Source organism: Homarus americanus, unplaced genomic scaffold (assembly GCF_018991925.1).
Source record: "Homarus americanus isolate GMGI-L3 unplaced genomic scaffold, GMGI_Hamer_2.0 scaffold36970, whole genome shotgun sequence".
Taxonomy (NCBI): Eukaryota; Metazoa; Arthropoda; class Malacostraca; order Decapoda; family Nephropidae; genus Homarus; species Homarus americanus.
In genome coordinates this window covers 1,861,335-1,874,766 of record NW_024740094.1, presented here as the reverse complement: position 1 = coordinate 1,874,766, position 13,432 = coordinate 1,861,335, and the positions used below count along the sequence as shown (strand labels likewise).

Below are 13,432 nucleotides of genomic sequence, written 5' to 3'. Positions count from 1 at the left end.
AGTGATGACGTCAAGGGGAGGGGGGAGAGTGTGAGGGGAGAGGAAACTACTGTCTCTCTGTCTCTCTGTTTGTCTCTCTCTCTCATTCATCCCTCTGTTATTACTCTTCCTCTCTCTCTCTCTCTCTCTCTCTCTCTCTCTCTCTCTCTCTTTCTACATCTCATTATTATGCATCTCTCCCTTAAACTCAATACTTACAGGACACCAACACACACACACACACACACACCTAATATGTAATAATTCTTATATACCTTAACTATACAATACACTATCAACAGTATATAACCTCAACAAACTCTATTTTTATATTAACACAAAAAAAAAACCTGAGATAAATTTAGTCATAAAATCGTAAGACATTCTGTACATTTATTATTTCAGTTCAAAACAATCGACAAAAAAATTATTTAGAGATGTCCGCCATTTTGTCTTTCAGATAAACCTAACAATTATTCTTTTATTCTTTAATATTTGTTGTATTTTGTATTTTATTTTAGGATAATGAGTAAAAGGAAGAGACAGAGTAGGACTAGAGTAAAGGTCGCTGTTTAAGGCTGTGTTAGAGTAAAAAAAGGTGGGAGGGGGAGGGAGGGGGAGGGGTAGGGGGGAGGAGGGGAGGGGAGGGGGGTAGACCAATGCGCGCGCCAACTTTCAAATCAATACTGGAGTTGAGGCTGTGTTCCGACCCCTGTACCTGACTACCCCCGACCCTGGCTTAAGACTACCCCTCCCCCTTCTCCTTCTCCACGCTCACCCCTCTACAATCCCTCCCTCCTTCACCCTCACTCCTCCTTCACCCTCACCTCTTCACCCTCACCCCTCCACACAACCTCCTTTTCCTCCACCTTCACCTTTCTTCCCTCCACACCCTCCTCTCATCTACTCCCCTACCCCCCTTCATCCTCCTTACCCCTCCACTCAACCTCCACCCTTATCTTCAACCCCTCCTCCTCCATCCTTACCCCCCTCCTTACCCCACCCCTCCATCCTGACCACACGAAGCCGAAGTCAGGGACGAGAGAGAAGCATCGAACACCTGACTCCTGGATCACTGGCGAAGATTAAAGAGGACATATCTTGTGAAGAGGAGAAAGAGGAGGGGACGAGACGAGGGGAAAAGAGGGGATAAAACAGATGAAGGAGGGGACAATAGTAGTGAAGGGGAGGAGGAGGAGGAGGAGTGGAGGGGGGTAAAGATGTAAGGGAGATGAGGGTGAGGATGGAGGAGGAAGAAGAACAAGAAGAAGAGGAGGTGGAGGAGGAGGTTCCGAAATGGCTACCCACCTCTCTGAGTAAGTTAAGCTCAAAGTGTGATCGGAGTCATTCAATTTGAATTTAAATCTCAACGTCTCAAACTGTCAGTAACAGTCTTACTGGGAATACATTTCCAAAAGACTCGAAGCTACGACACACCAACACGACACGACTCATCGACACGACTCACCAACACGACTCACCGACACGACACACCAACACGACACGACTCACCAACACGACTCATCGACACGACTCTTCGACACGACTCACGAACACGACACGACTCACCGACACGACTCATCGACACGACTCACTAACACTACACACCCTGGAGCACGACCAATCAAGGGGTCATTATACACCATCGACACGACTCACCGACACGACTCACCAACACGACTCACCAACACGACTCACCAACACGACTCACCAACACGACTCACCAACACTACTCACCAACACGACTCACCAACACGACACACCAACACTACACACTAAAACTACACACCCTGAGCACGACCAATCAAGGGGTTCATTATCCACTGCATCGACACAACGAGTTTAATGGTTCATCTGTGACTGTGAGACAATTGGGCCACTCTACAATACGTGATTCTTTAAGTACAAGGGTTCGATCTTTCTACTGCGAACAAATGAGTGAGAATCCACACTTAAAAGGGTTCGATTCTTTAACTACGATTTCAATTGTTATTTTAACTTAACTAAATATATTTCGACACTTAAAACTCACTTACAAACATTTATAACCTATTTAAAAACATTCTTAAACTTACAATTTACTTACATAAATATTTAACTCTGGTAAAATAGGTCACTTAAATAGCGTTTCATTACTTACAACTTACATAAACACATACGTAGTTACTTCACTTATAAATGTTTCTGAATTAGGTTAAAAAGTAGTTCAAATATGTTCCCACACTTAAAACTCACTTACAAACATCCCTAACCTAACCTAACCTAACCTACCCTAATCTGTCACCCCCACCTCCTCCTCCACCCTCCCCTCTTCTCAACTTCCTCCTCCACCCACCTCCCCTCTTCTCACCCTCCTCCTCCACCCACCTCCCCTCTTCTCACCCTCCTCCTCCACCCTCCCCTCTTCTCACCCTCCTCCTCCACCCACCCTCCACACAACCTCCTCCTCCAACCTAACCTAACTCTCTATCTCATCCTCAGGTACACCTCAAGTCACCCTTCATCATGAACGGAGTATGCGTGAGGTTCAAGGGTTACGTCGACCTCGAGAGACTGGATGGAGTGGGATGTCTCGAGTACGACGAGGACACCGCCCGTATCGAGGACACCATCTTGAGAGACGAGTTGGAGAAGTACAAGGCCAGGTTGAGGGAGTTCGAGGACAAGCAGAGACCCTTCAAGGTAGAGTGTGAGGTAGGGAAGCAAAGAGAGTGAGAGGGGGGGAGAGGGAGGGGAGAGGGGGTGAGGGGGTGGAGGAGAGGGAGGGAAGGAGAAAGAGGGAAGGAGGAAAGAAAGAAGAGAGAGTGAAAGAAGGTGAAGGAAGGAAAAAGAGGAAGAAATGGAGGAAGAGAAGGAAGGAGAGAGAGAGAGAGAGAAAGAGAGAGAGAGAGGATGATCGATAGCGGAGATAAGACATTATGATAATACCATTTGGAGAGTAAGTCATTATTATTTTTCCTTCAATTTACCATCTCCTTCCTCGTGATCTTCTTCTCTTATTTCTTCTTCTTTTTCTTCCTATTCTTCTTATTTTTTCCTTTTTGTTATTTTCGTCTTTTCTTCTTCTTGTTTTTCCTTTCCACCATCTTCTTTTCATTTCTTATTCTTCATCAAAATAATAATAATAATCATCATCATTACCATCATCATCATCATCATCATCATCATCATCATCATCATCATTAATCACCATCATTCTTGTCTCTCTCCCCCACAGCCTTTCGCCACATCCTCCACCGCTAAGTGAGAACAGCAACCCTCCCTGCACCAGCTGTTGTCTCCCCACACCACCTGGCATCACTAAAAACCACCTGAAGCCTCTGAATGCCACCTGCGATGATCTGACACCATCTGGCATCGATCAGTTACCACCTGTGATGATTTGACACCACCTGGGCTCATTAGAAACCACCTGCAACCTCAAAACCAGCTGGAAATAACTGATACCAAGTGAAATTATTAAGTAACAATCAATTCGGGTTAACAGTACACGTCATAGTCACGAAACGCCTATCAGATCACGCCGTTCTGAATACGTCACAAGCGGGAGCACCAATTATATCTTGCTATCTTGTCTACGTCACAAGGTCGGAACACCAATCATGTTCTAACTATTTCGGAGACGTCACAGCAGTTGAAGACCAATTATACATTAGTTATGTCAGAAATAGAACACCAATCACATCCCACCATCCTGGCTTATTGGCCTATGTCACAAACATCACACCATCATAGCTATGTCACAAGGATGATACACCAATCACATTACACCATCCAGGTTACGTCACAAGGATGATACACCAATCACATTACACCATCCAGGTTACGTCACAAGGATGATACACCAATCACATTACACCATCCAGGCTACGTCACAAGGATGATACACCAATCACATTACACCATCCAGGCTACGTCACAGCTTCAGAACACCAATAGGCGGCCTTAATGAGCCAGAATTTAATAGTGACGCCATCAACAACTACTAACGAGGTGCTATGGTAGTTAAATGCATCAACATAGAAGAGAATTAACGAACGAGGTTTTAACGAAAGAGAATAATAAGATAATCTTGATAAGGTGTGATAACAGAATACTTAAAGAAAATCCAAATAATAGTGATAATAATAATAATAATAATAATAATAATAATAATAATAATATCAGTCCAGATGGGTGTTTGTGATGGGCAATTTCAGATAATTACTGTACTGGTTGTTTGCCTTAACTACAGAAAATAATTCATTGTGCTAACATACAGAAAATGGTTGTAAACAAGAAATATAACTACCCCATTGGTTGTGTGAACTGTAAAAAATGTGATATGAATGGTTGTCATGGTAACCACTGTAAACAAGTAACGGTGGTTGTCATGGTAACCACTGTAAACAAGTAACGGTGGTTGTCATGGTAACCACTGTAAACAAGTAACGGTGGTTGTCATGGTAACCACTGTAAACAAGTAACGATGGTTGTCATGGCAACCACTGTAAACAAGTAGTGGTGGTTGTCATGGTAACCACTGTAAACAAGTAACGGTGGTTGTCATGGTAACCACTGTAAACAAGTAGTGGTGGTTGTGTCATAGTAAACAGGTGTCACAACATGTTAAGAGACATGACATGACGTTTGGGATTACCTAAAGATTAGCCCCCAGCTTATTTCACCTGCAGATTAACCATCGTAATATGACCCAATTTAACTTAACCTAACAGTAACCTAACAATATAACTTAACCTAACCTAACTTAAATATAATCTAACTAAATGCTAACCCAACCTAACCTAACCTACCTTCACCAAATCTAATTCTAACCAAACCTAACCTAATTCTAACCTAACCAAACCAAACCTAATTCTAACCTAACCTAACCAAACCTAATTCTAACCTAACCTAACCAAACCCACCCTAACAACCCGCCACCCCCACAAGGTATATAGCATTACGTTGTTTAATCATCAGGTGGAATAAACAAAGGTGTGAACTACAGGTAAAAACACTAATGACACGCAGGTAACCCCTCACTTGTTTACTATATATATATCTCTATAATGTGATCTTGGTCATTTGTTCCTCGCAATTATACTAGTTTTGTTTTTCTTACAGATTTCTTTATTAACGAGTTTTATAGGATTAAGTCATATTTGTATTATTTTAGTCTTTGTTCACGTTATATATATACAGGGTTTCCTTCCTTATCCAGCTTATACATATACATATACAGGGTTTCCTTCCTTATCCAGCTTATACATATACATATACAGGGTTTCCTTCCTTATCCGGCTTATACATATACAGGGTTTCCTTCCTTATCCGGCTTATACATATACATATACAGGGTTTCCTTCCTTATCCAGCTTATACATATACATATACAGGGTTTCCTTCCTTATCCGGCTTATACATATACAGGGTTTCCTTCCTTATCCGGCTTATACATATACAGGGTCATCCAAAAAGAATTGCCGGATTTTAATGGCGTTTTATAGTGATATTTTTTTTTGTATTTTTGGTGTTATATTTAATTTCAATCAATATACAGAGCTTTTATACTTTAATACTAATACTACTAATGATTTAAATGTTCCTCCTTAACAGCAGTCGTGATTGGTTGGCTGTGTGTTTATATTGCTTTACTTATTTCTGATTGGTGGATATATTGTAGGTCTTTGGAACACCTATTGCACTCATTCTATTGGTCAATTTGGTTATGATGTCACCAAGCCACATTCACGCATTGGATTGTGTAGTTGTGACGTCAATAATCCACAACCACCCATTGCATTATGCAGTTGTGACGTCAATAATTAACACCCACTCATTAGATTATACGATTGTGACGTCACTCTTCCACATCCACTCATTGGATCCTGTGGTTATGACGTCATTAATAAGCATCTATTAAAGCTTTGAAAATATAATTAATACAAATTACATCTAAAAGAGGATATTCAAGATATATTTGTGAGTGACCTAAACCTGCCGCCATGTTGTGTGATTCTTGTTTATGTTGATCAGCTGTGAGTTACGAGGCATAGATAGCTGGCGGCAATATTTTGATTCACATAGCTGGAACAAATAATTCCTCCTAGAGTGAATAATACAACTCTATATTTTCTACTAAGCTAAGTCTTAGGTGGATATTTTTATAGCATCAACGAACGCGGGAAAATTTCGTGTATTTGTGAACGACGCTTACGAATTAAAAATATGATTAATTCACTATAAAACATAACTTTACTTTTACAAATATCAACTTATAATTAAAGTTTATACAAAATAATAACCACATATACAAGAAAACCTAAAAAAAAAAACAAATTATTGGCAACCCTTTCTCCAATGAGTTGCAACTTAGTAAATACGATCAGATCATAAGCGACCCGTGACGTCACCAATACGTCACTCACAACAACAAACACTCTCGGCAATTTTCACACTATTTTTATCATTAATTTTTTTTTAGTATTAGTTAACTCGCTGCAATATTACTTACTACTTACCTTTTATACTGTAGACTTAGAAGAGAGATAAGAGAGATAGTAAGATAGTGAGGGTATTATCTCACTATCTAAACGAAGGAATATCTTTATACATAGTGTTTTATTGATGGTGACATTGTGTGGATAGGTTAGGTTAGGTATTGAAGGGCTTTAGCTTATAACGTGCTAGTGTATGTTACCGTGGGACATATTATACATTCACCATACATCACCATACATCTATACACACATTATAACACCATAGATATACACACACACACACACACCTTACACGTATACTCACACACCGTACATGTACACTTTTATACAATTCATGTATACACACATTATACACCATATATGCATACACTGGATTCACTGATATACATAATGGTTGTTTATCAATATACATACAGTACCAGTCATACATAAGACATACACCAAGTCACACCTTATATGTCATTAAAACACTATACACCTACCATACATCATACACTTCAGTTAGTCTATTATATTACACATACACTATACATCAGTCATATATACATTTCAGATATATATACACCATACACTTCAGACATGTGCACTAATCATACACATACAACAGTCATACACATACAACAGTCATACACATACAACAGTCATACACATACACAGTCATACACATACACACAATCATCACATCACAACAGTCATACACATACAAATAGTCATACACATACAAATAGTCATACATTATTATACAGTCATATACACATACCCAGTCATACACATACAACAGTCATACACATACAGGAAGTCATACACATACACACAATCATCACATCACAACTATACGTGTGTGTGTGTGTGTGTGTGTGTGTGTGTGCGCGTGTGTGTGTGTGTATTGACGCTAATGTGACGTCAATAATAGCAGATATTTTTCTAACGTTGATTGGCTAGTTCCAAGGGGGGGGGGGGTGTCAAGACATCATAAACCAGGCTTTGCTCTTCCTCCCTGATTGGTTGATTAATGGCCCTCATGACGTCATTTTACCCCAGCATCTCGTTTTCTGTTCTTGATGCTTGTGCTTGTTAACTAGTATTAAGTGAAGCCTAATTAATCACTGTTGCCAACGAGCCATTTATACTCGCAATTTTATTACATATTTGTTGACAGTAATAAAACGTGACTGGGAGACTCTTTTATGTGGTGCGGGTACACTACTGTTATGTGTGTGTATCTCTCTATCTCTCTCTCTTCTCTTTATTATCTCTTGTTCTTTCCTTCTTTCCTTCCTTCATCACTTCCTTCTATCTTCTTTCTTTCTATCACCACCTCCTTTTACCTCTTCCTCCCTCTTTTTATTTTCTCCTCTCTCTTCTTTCATCCACTATTCCCCTTCTTCATTTCTCTATTTATCACCCTCTTTCCTCCCTCTCTTCGTCTTCTCTCTCTTCTTCTTCTCCTCCTCCTCCCCCTCTTCTCCTCCACCACCTCATTATCTCACACCTCTTCTCCCCCTCCTCCCCTCACTCTTCTCCTTCCTCTCACCCCCCCTCCCCCCTCCTCACCCCCACCAGTGTTCAACAAGTCACGTAACAATGTACAGTAAATATCTTGTAAATTTTGTAAATGTTTGTGTAAAATAAATGAAAAAAAAAATAACGTGTAAATTTGTCTTAATCACCAACATTATTATTTGATCTTTATTTTTTATAGGTTTTATAATTATTTAAATAATATGAAATAATGAAAATAATGAGTAAATTTCAGTTATAAAGAAAAATAATAAGAGAATAAATCAATAAAGGACCAATGGATAATAAACACGATGAATAAATAAATTGATGAAAGTGATAAGAATGAAGAAAAAAATAACATATAATAAATACAATGAATTAAATGGGAAATCAACTCAAGGGGAAACAAATTCAACGAAAAATCAAAACAATTCAAGACAATACTATACACAGGTAAGTCCATCCACACACAGGTAAGTCCATCCACACACAGGTAAGTCCATCCACACACAGGTAAGTCCATCCACACACAGGTAAGTCCATCCACACACAGGTAAGTCCATCCACACACAGGTAAGTCCATCCACACACAGGTAAGTCCATCCACACACAGGTAAGTCCATCCACACACAGGTAAGTCCATCCACACGCAGGTAAGTCCATCCACACACAGGTAAGTCCATCCACACACAGGTAAGTCCATCCACACACAGGTAAGTCCATCCACACACTGGTAAGTCCATCCACACACAGGTAAGTCCATCCACACACAGGTAAGTCCATCCACACGCAGGTAAGTCAATAGGTAAAATTTAATACACCAGTAGAATAAATCCTCATGATAATTAAAAAAAAATACGAATAAATATTAACAAAATTATAAAAAATAAATTAACCTTAAATTAATATCAAGATAATATATGAATAAAACATAATGTATAAATAAATTATCAAATAAATTAATCTTAAAAAAGCAGATAAATAAATAAATCCAACAGTAATAAATTCTCAATAAAAAATAATAATTGCCTCAAAACAACAGTCGTCCAATTATCAAATATTTATAAATTATTTTACCTCATAACAATAAATGAGAAAATGTTATGAGAGAGAGAGAGAGAGAGAGAGAGAGAGAGAGAGAGAGAGAGAGAGAGAGAGAGAGAGAGAGAGAGAGAGAGACCCACACTAGTCAAAATAGCTAGCCAACTCGGACCAATAAATCAATAGAGGTCCAGCCAGCATACAGTACAGTACGTCACGACGATAATAATTGAATCACCAACACTGAGGAGGAGAGGGGGGAGAGGGAGGGGTAGGAGGAGGGGTAGGGGGAGGTGTCAAATGAGTCCCCCACCCCTCCCCCAAACCTTACCCACCCACCCCACTGTCCACCCACCCGCCAAAAAATAGGGTCTGGTCAACTGGTAATGATGCCAGAGGGACGATCACGAACAATAGAGCATCGGTAGGTTAGTTGTGAGGAGGGCCACAGGGGGGCGCGCGTGTGTTTGTAAACATTACCATGACCTTCCCCCTCCCCCTGCCCTCCCCACCCGCCAAGTTGACATATTGCACCCGTGTTTTGCCTGCCATTGTTTGTGTCACGTCAAGGGACAAATGCCTTTTATTATGTTATCCAACGACCCTGTCACTTTGAATATATCGTTAGGTTATGTTAGGTTGAGTTAGGTTAGGTTGAGTTAGGTTAAGTTAGGTTAGGTTGAGTTAGGTTAGGTTGAGTTAGGTTAGGTTGAGTTAGGTTAGGTTGAGTTAGGTTAGGTTGAGTTAGGTTAAGTTGAGTTAGGTTAGGTTAGATTATATTTTATACTTCGTCAGCCAACACCTCTCCTCACAGTAACATAAGAGAGTTAGGTTAGGTTCTACCCTTCGTCACCTCTCCTCACAGTAACATAAGAGAGTTAGGTTAGGTTCTACCCTTCGTCACCTCTCCTCACAGTAACATAATAGAGTCAGGTGGATCAATACTGGAAACAAAACCTTTCTGGATCACTTAACGAGGGGGTGAACACACGAGCAGGCGGGGAACGAGTAATTGATTGGTGTGTTGTATTGAGGTGGGGGGGGGGTGTGATCCAGGTGTGTTGTGTGGGGTGTGTGGGGGTGATCCAGGTGTGTTGTGTGGGGTGTGGGGTGATCCAGGTGTGTTGTGTGTGTGTGGGGTGATCCAGGTGTGTTGTGTGGGGTGTGGGGGGTGATCCAGGTGTGTTGTGTGGGGTGTGCAGGTGATCCAGGTGTGTTGTGTTGTGTGGTAGGTGTGAGTGTGGGGTGTATCTCAGGTGCACTCTAGAGGTAATTACCATCCCAATACTCCAAGGTTCATTAATAATTTTTCACACTAAAGAATTCGCTAATGAGAGTCCATAATTAGTTGGCATTGAGCTCAGGTAAATGACCCCCTAATAAGCACCTGGTGACTTTGTTGTTTGTTTTTGGTTAATTTACTGTTTACTATTGTTTGTATACCTGTACTGTCTATATATATGCTGAGTCATTCATTATAAACTAGTATGGTGATATGACTGAATATAAACGACCTGAACTGAAACACCCAATTATGAACCTATATACAATGTCTTCTCCACGCCCCCACTCCCGCATTCCCCACGTCCCCACACCCATTTCCACGCCCTCACGCCTATCTCCACGCCCCCCACGCCCACCGCTAGATATAATCACCACTTTATAATTACACTATTATACAAAAACTTTTAACAGCGAGTCACCACCTGTGTCTTCCTGTTGTTGTTGTTGTTGTTGTTGATGTTGTTGTTGTTGTTGTTACTGTTGTTGATTCTAGAGATGAAGTAAAGAATTTAGGTGGCTTAATACACACTCAAGTTCAACGCACCCAAGTTCAGTGACCAATTCATGGCTATAATCGTGTGTGTGTGTGTGTGTGTGTGTGTGTATGTATGTAAGGTGATTCTCTAACACATACATACACACACACACACACACACACACACACACACACACAGCTTTAAATACCCTCAAGTGTTTGGCAAGGTGACGCGGCCTCCCTAATTACCACAACACCTGCCCTACCCTACCTGGCCCTACCCTACCTGGCCCTACCCCAACCTGCCCTACCCTACCTGGCCCCACCTCTACCTGCTCTACCCCGCGATAAATACTAATTAAAAACATTCACCTGCATCTTAATGGTTCACTAATATAAAACAAATAAATGAAGGTAATTTAACAACTATATAAATGGTTCAGTAACATAATGTATATATAAATAATTAGATTGATTTTTTACAATATAAGGTAATTCAATATACAGATTCTGTCACATAATTATATAGATACCTGATGCTTTTGAGATGTCATTGATTCTTCTCATTCTTCACAACACTAACTGACAGACAGACAGACGGTAGAGGGACAGACAGTAGACAGACAGACAGACAGACGGTAGACAGACAGACAGACGGTAGACAGACAGACGGACGGTAGACAGACAGACGGACGGTAGAGAGACAGACAGACGGTAGAGGGACAGACAGTAGACAGACAGACAGACGGTAGAGGGACAGACAGTAGACAGACAGACAGACGGTAGAGGGACAGACAGACGGTAGACAGACAGACAGACGGTAGACAGACAGACGGACGGTAGAGAGACAGACAGACGGTAGACAGACAGACGGACGGTAGACAGACAGACGGACGGTAGAGAGACAGACGGGACGGTAGAGTATTAAGACGGACGTACACAGACAGACGGTAGACAGACAGAGACGGGATTGGGTAGACAGACAGATGACGGTAGAGAGAGACGGGTAGACAGACAGACAGACGGTAGACAGACAGATGGGACGGTAGACAGACAGACAGACGGTAGACAGACAGGATGGACGGGGTAGACAGACAGACAGACGGTAGACAGACAGACAGATTTGTGACAGATTGAGATAAGATGACGGTAGACGAGCCACTGTTCACTCAGCCTACCTAAACTATTACTCCAGGAAGTGACCAATTTCATTTAGCCTGGGTGGGGAAACCGAGGTCGAAGAGGGAGAGTATAGGGAGAGGGAGAGAGGGAGAGGGAGAGTAGGGGAGAGGGAGAATAGGAGAGGGGAGAGTATAGGAGGGGAGAGTATAGGGAGGGGAGAGCAGGGAGAGGGAGAGGGGAGGGGAGTAGGGAGAGGGAGAGTATAGAGGGAAAGAGTAGGAGAGGGGAGAGTAGGAGAAGGAGAGTAGGGAGAGGGGAGAGTAGGGAAGGAGAGCAGGGAGAAGGAGAGGCAGGGGAGAGGGAGAGGGGAGGGGAGGTAGGGGGAGAAGGGGTAGGGAAAGGAGAGAGTATGGAGAGGGGGGGAGGGTGAAGGGAGATGTGAGAGGCGGAGGGAGGGTGAGAGGGAGGAGGGGTAAGAGGTGGAGGAGAGGGGGAGGGGGAAGGAGAAGGTGAGAGGAGGGAGGGGTGGAGGTGAGAGGGAGGGGTGGGGGGGGAATCTGCTTTGTCATTAGCCTTCAGAGGTTCTTTTTTCTACACTCTCAGGTAATTACTGTACACTCACCTGAGGCCGCCGCTCTCTCTCTCCACACACACACACATACACACACACACACACACATACATACACACACACACACACACACACACACACACACACACACATCCTTATTATATCAAATTATCTATTACTCTTATTTATTAAACTATCATAATTTTCCTCCCTGAAAAGAATATCCAAGATTATTTTCCTAAATTTATTATCACTTGTTGGATTGTTTAATAATGCATCTAGTGTGATTAATTATCTCTAATAAGACTAATTAGGTTAGGCGCCACAAGTGTTATAATTAACATGTGATTTGATAATGACAGGATAACAGTCTATAATTCCTGTGACGATAATTATATGACAAGTCTGATAATTTTTACACCATCACCGTCTCATACCTTGTTTCACGCTAACCTAACCTAACCTAACCAAATTTAACCAAAACCAAACACTAACCTAACCTAACACTAACCTAACCAAACACTAACCTAACCTAACACTAACTTAACCTAACACTAACCTAACCTAACACTAACCTAACCTAACACTAACCTAACCTAACACTAACCTAACGCTAACCAAACCCTTAAAACCCTGAGTACGACACTATGTATGTATGTATGTATGTATGTATGTATACTTCAGACGTGGATGAATACAGAAGGAAGCTAGGAGAGGTAAGTACACTAGTTTGTACCTGTGTTGTTTTGTATCTGTACTGCATTTAACAGGTACAGCAATAAGACAACTCTCTCTCTCTCTCTCTCTCTCTTGTAACCGCTCTATGCTTAAGCCTGGCCAACAATCAAAGAGCAATAAAATAGTAACACAATAGGAGCTATAAAATGTAAACAGTCCAGAGAAACATGCAAGAGACGTTCTGAGCAATGAAAAAATAACACCTGAGTGAGACCCTGATGTACACACCTGGAGGCA

The 13,432-nt window shown here is 41.4% G+C and overlaps 1 protein-coding gene across 1 annotated transcript; it reads left to right on the top strand.

Moving 5' to 3' along the window:
- Positions 1-2,460: 2,460 nt before the first annotated feature.
- Positions 2,461-4,721, top strand: LOC121875191 (protein big brother-like; the record flags this gene model as incomplete). Its single annotated transcript, XM_042379640.1, is given in 2 exon segments — positions 2,461-2,661; positions 3,197-4,721. Coding segments are annotated over 2 exon segments (231 nt in total), but the record flags the coding sequence as incomplete, so codon positions are not given.
- Between the last annotated feature and the right edge of the window lie 8,711 nt (positions 4,722-13,432).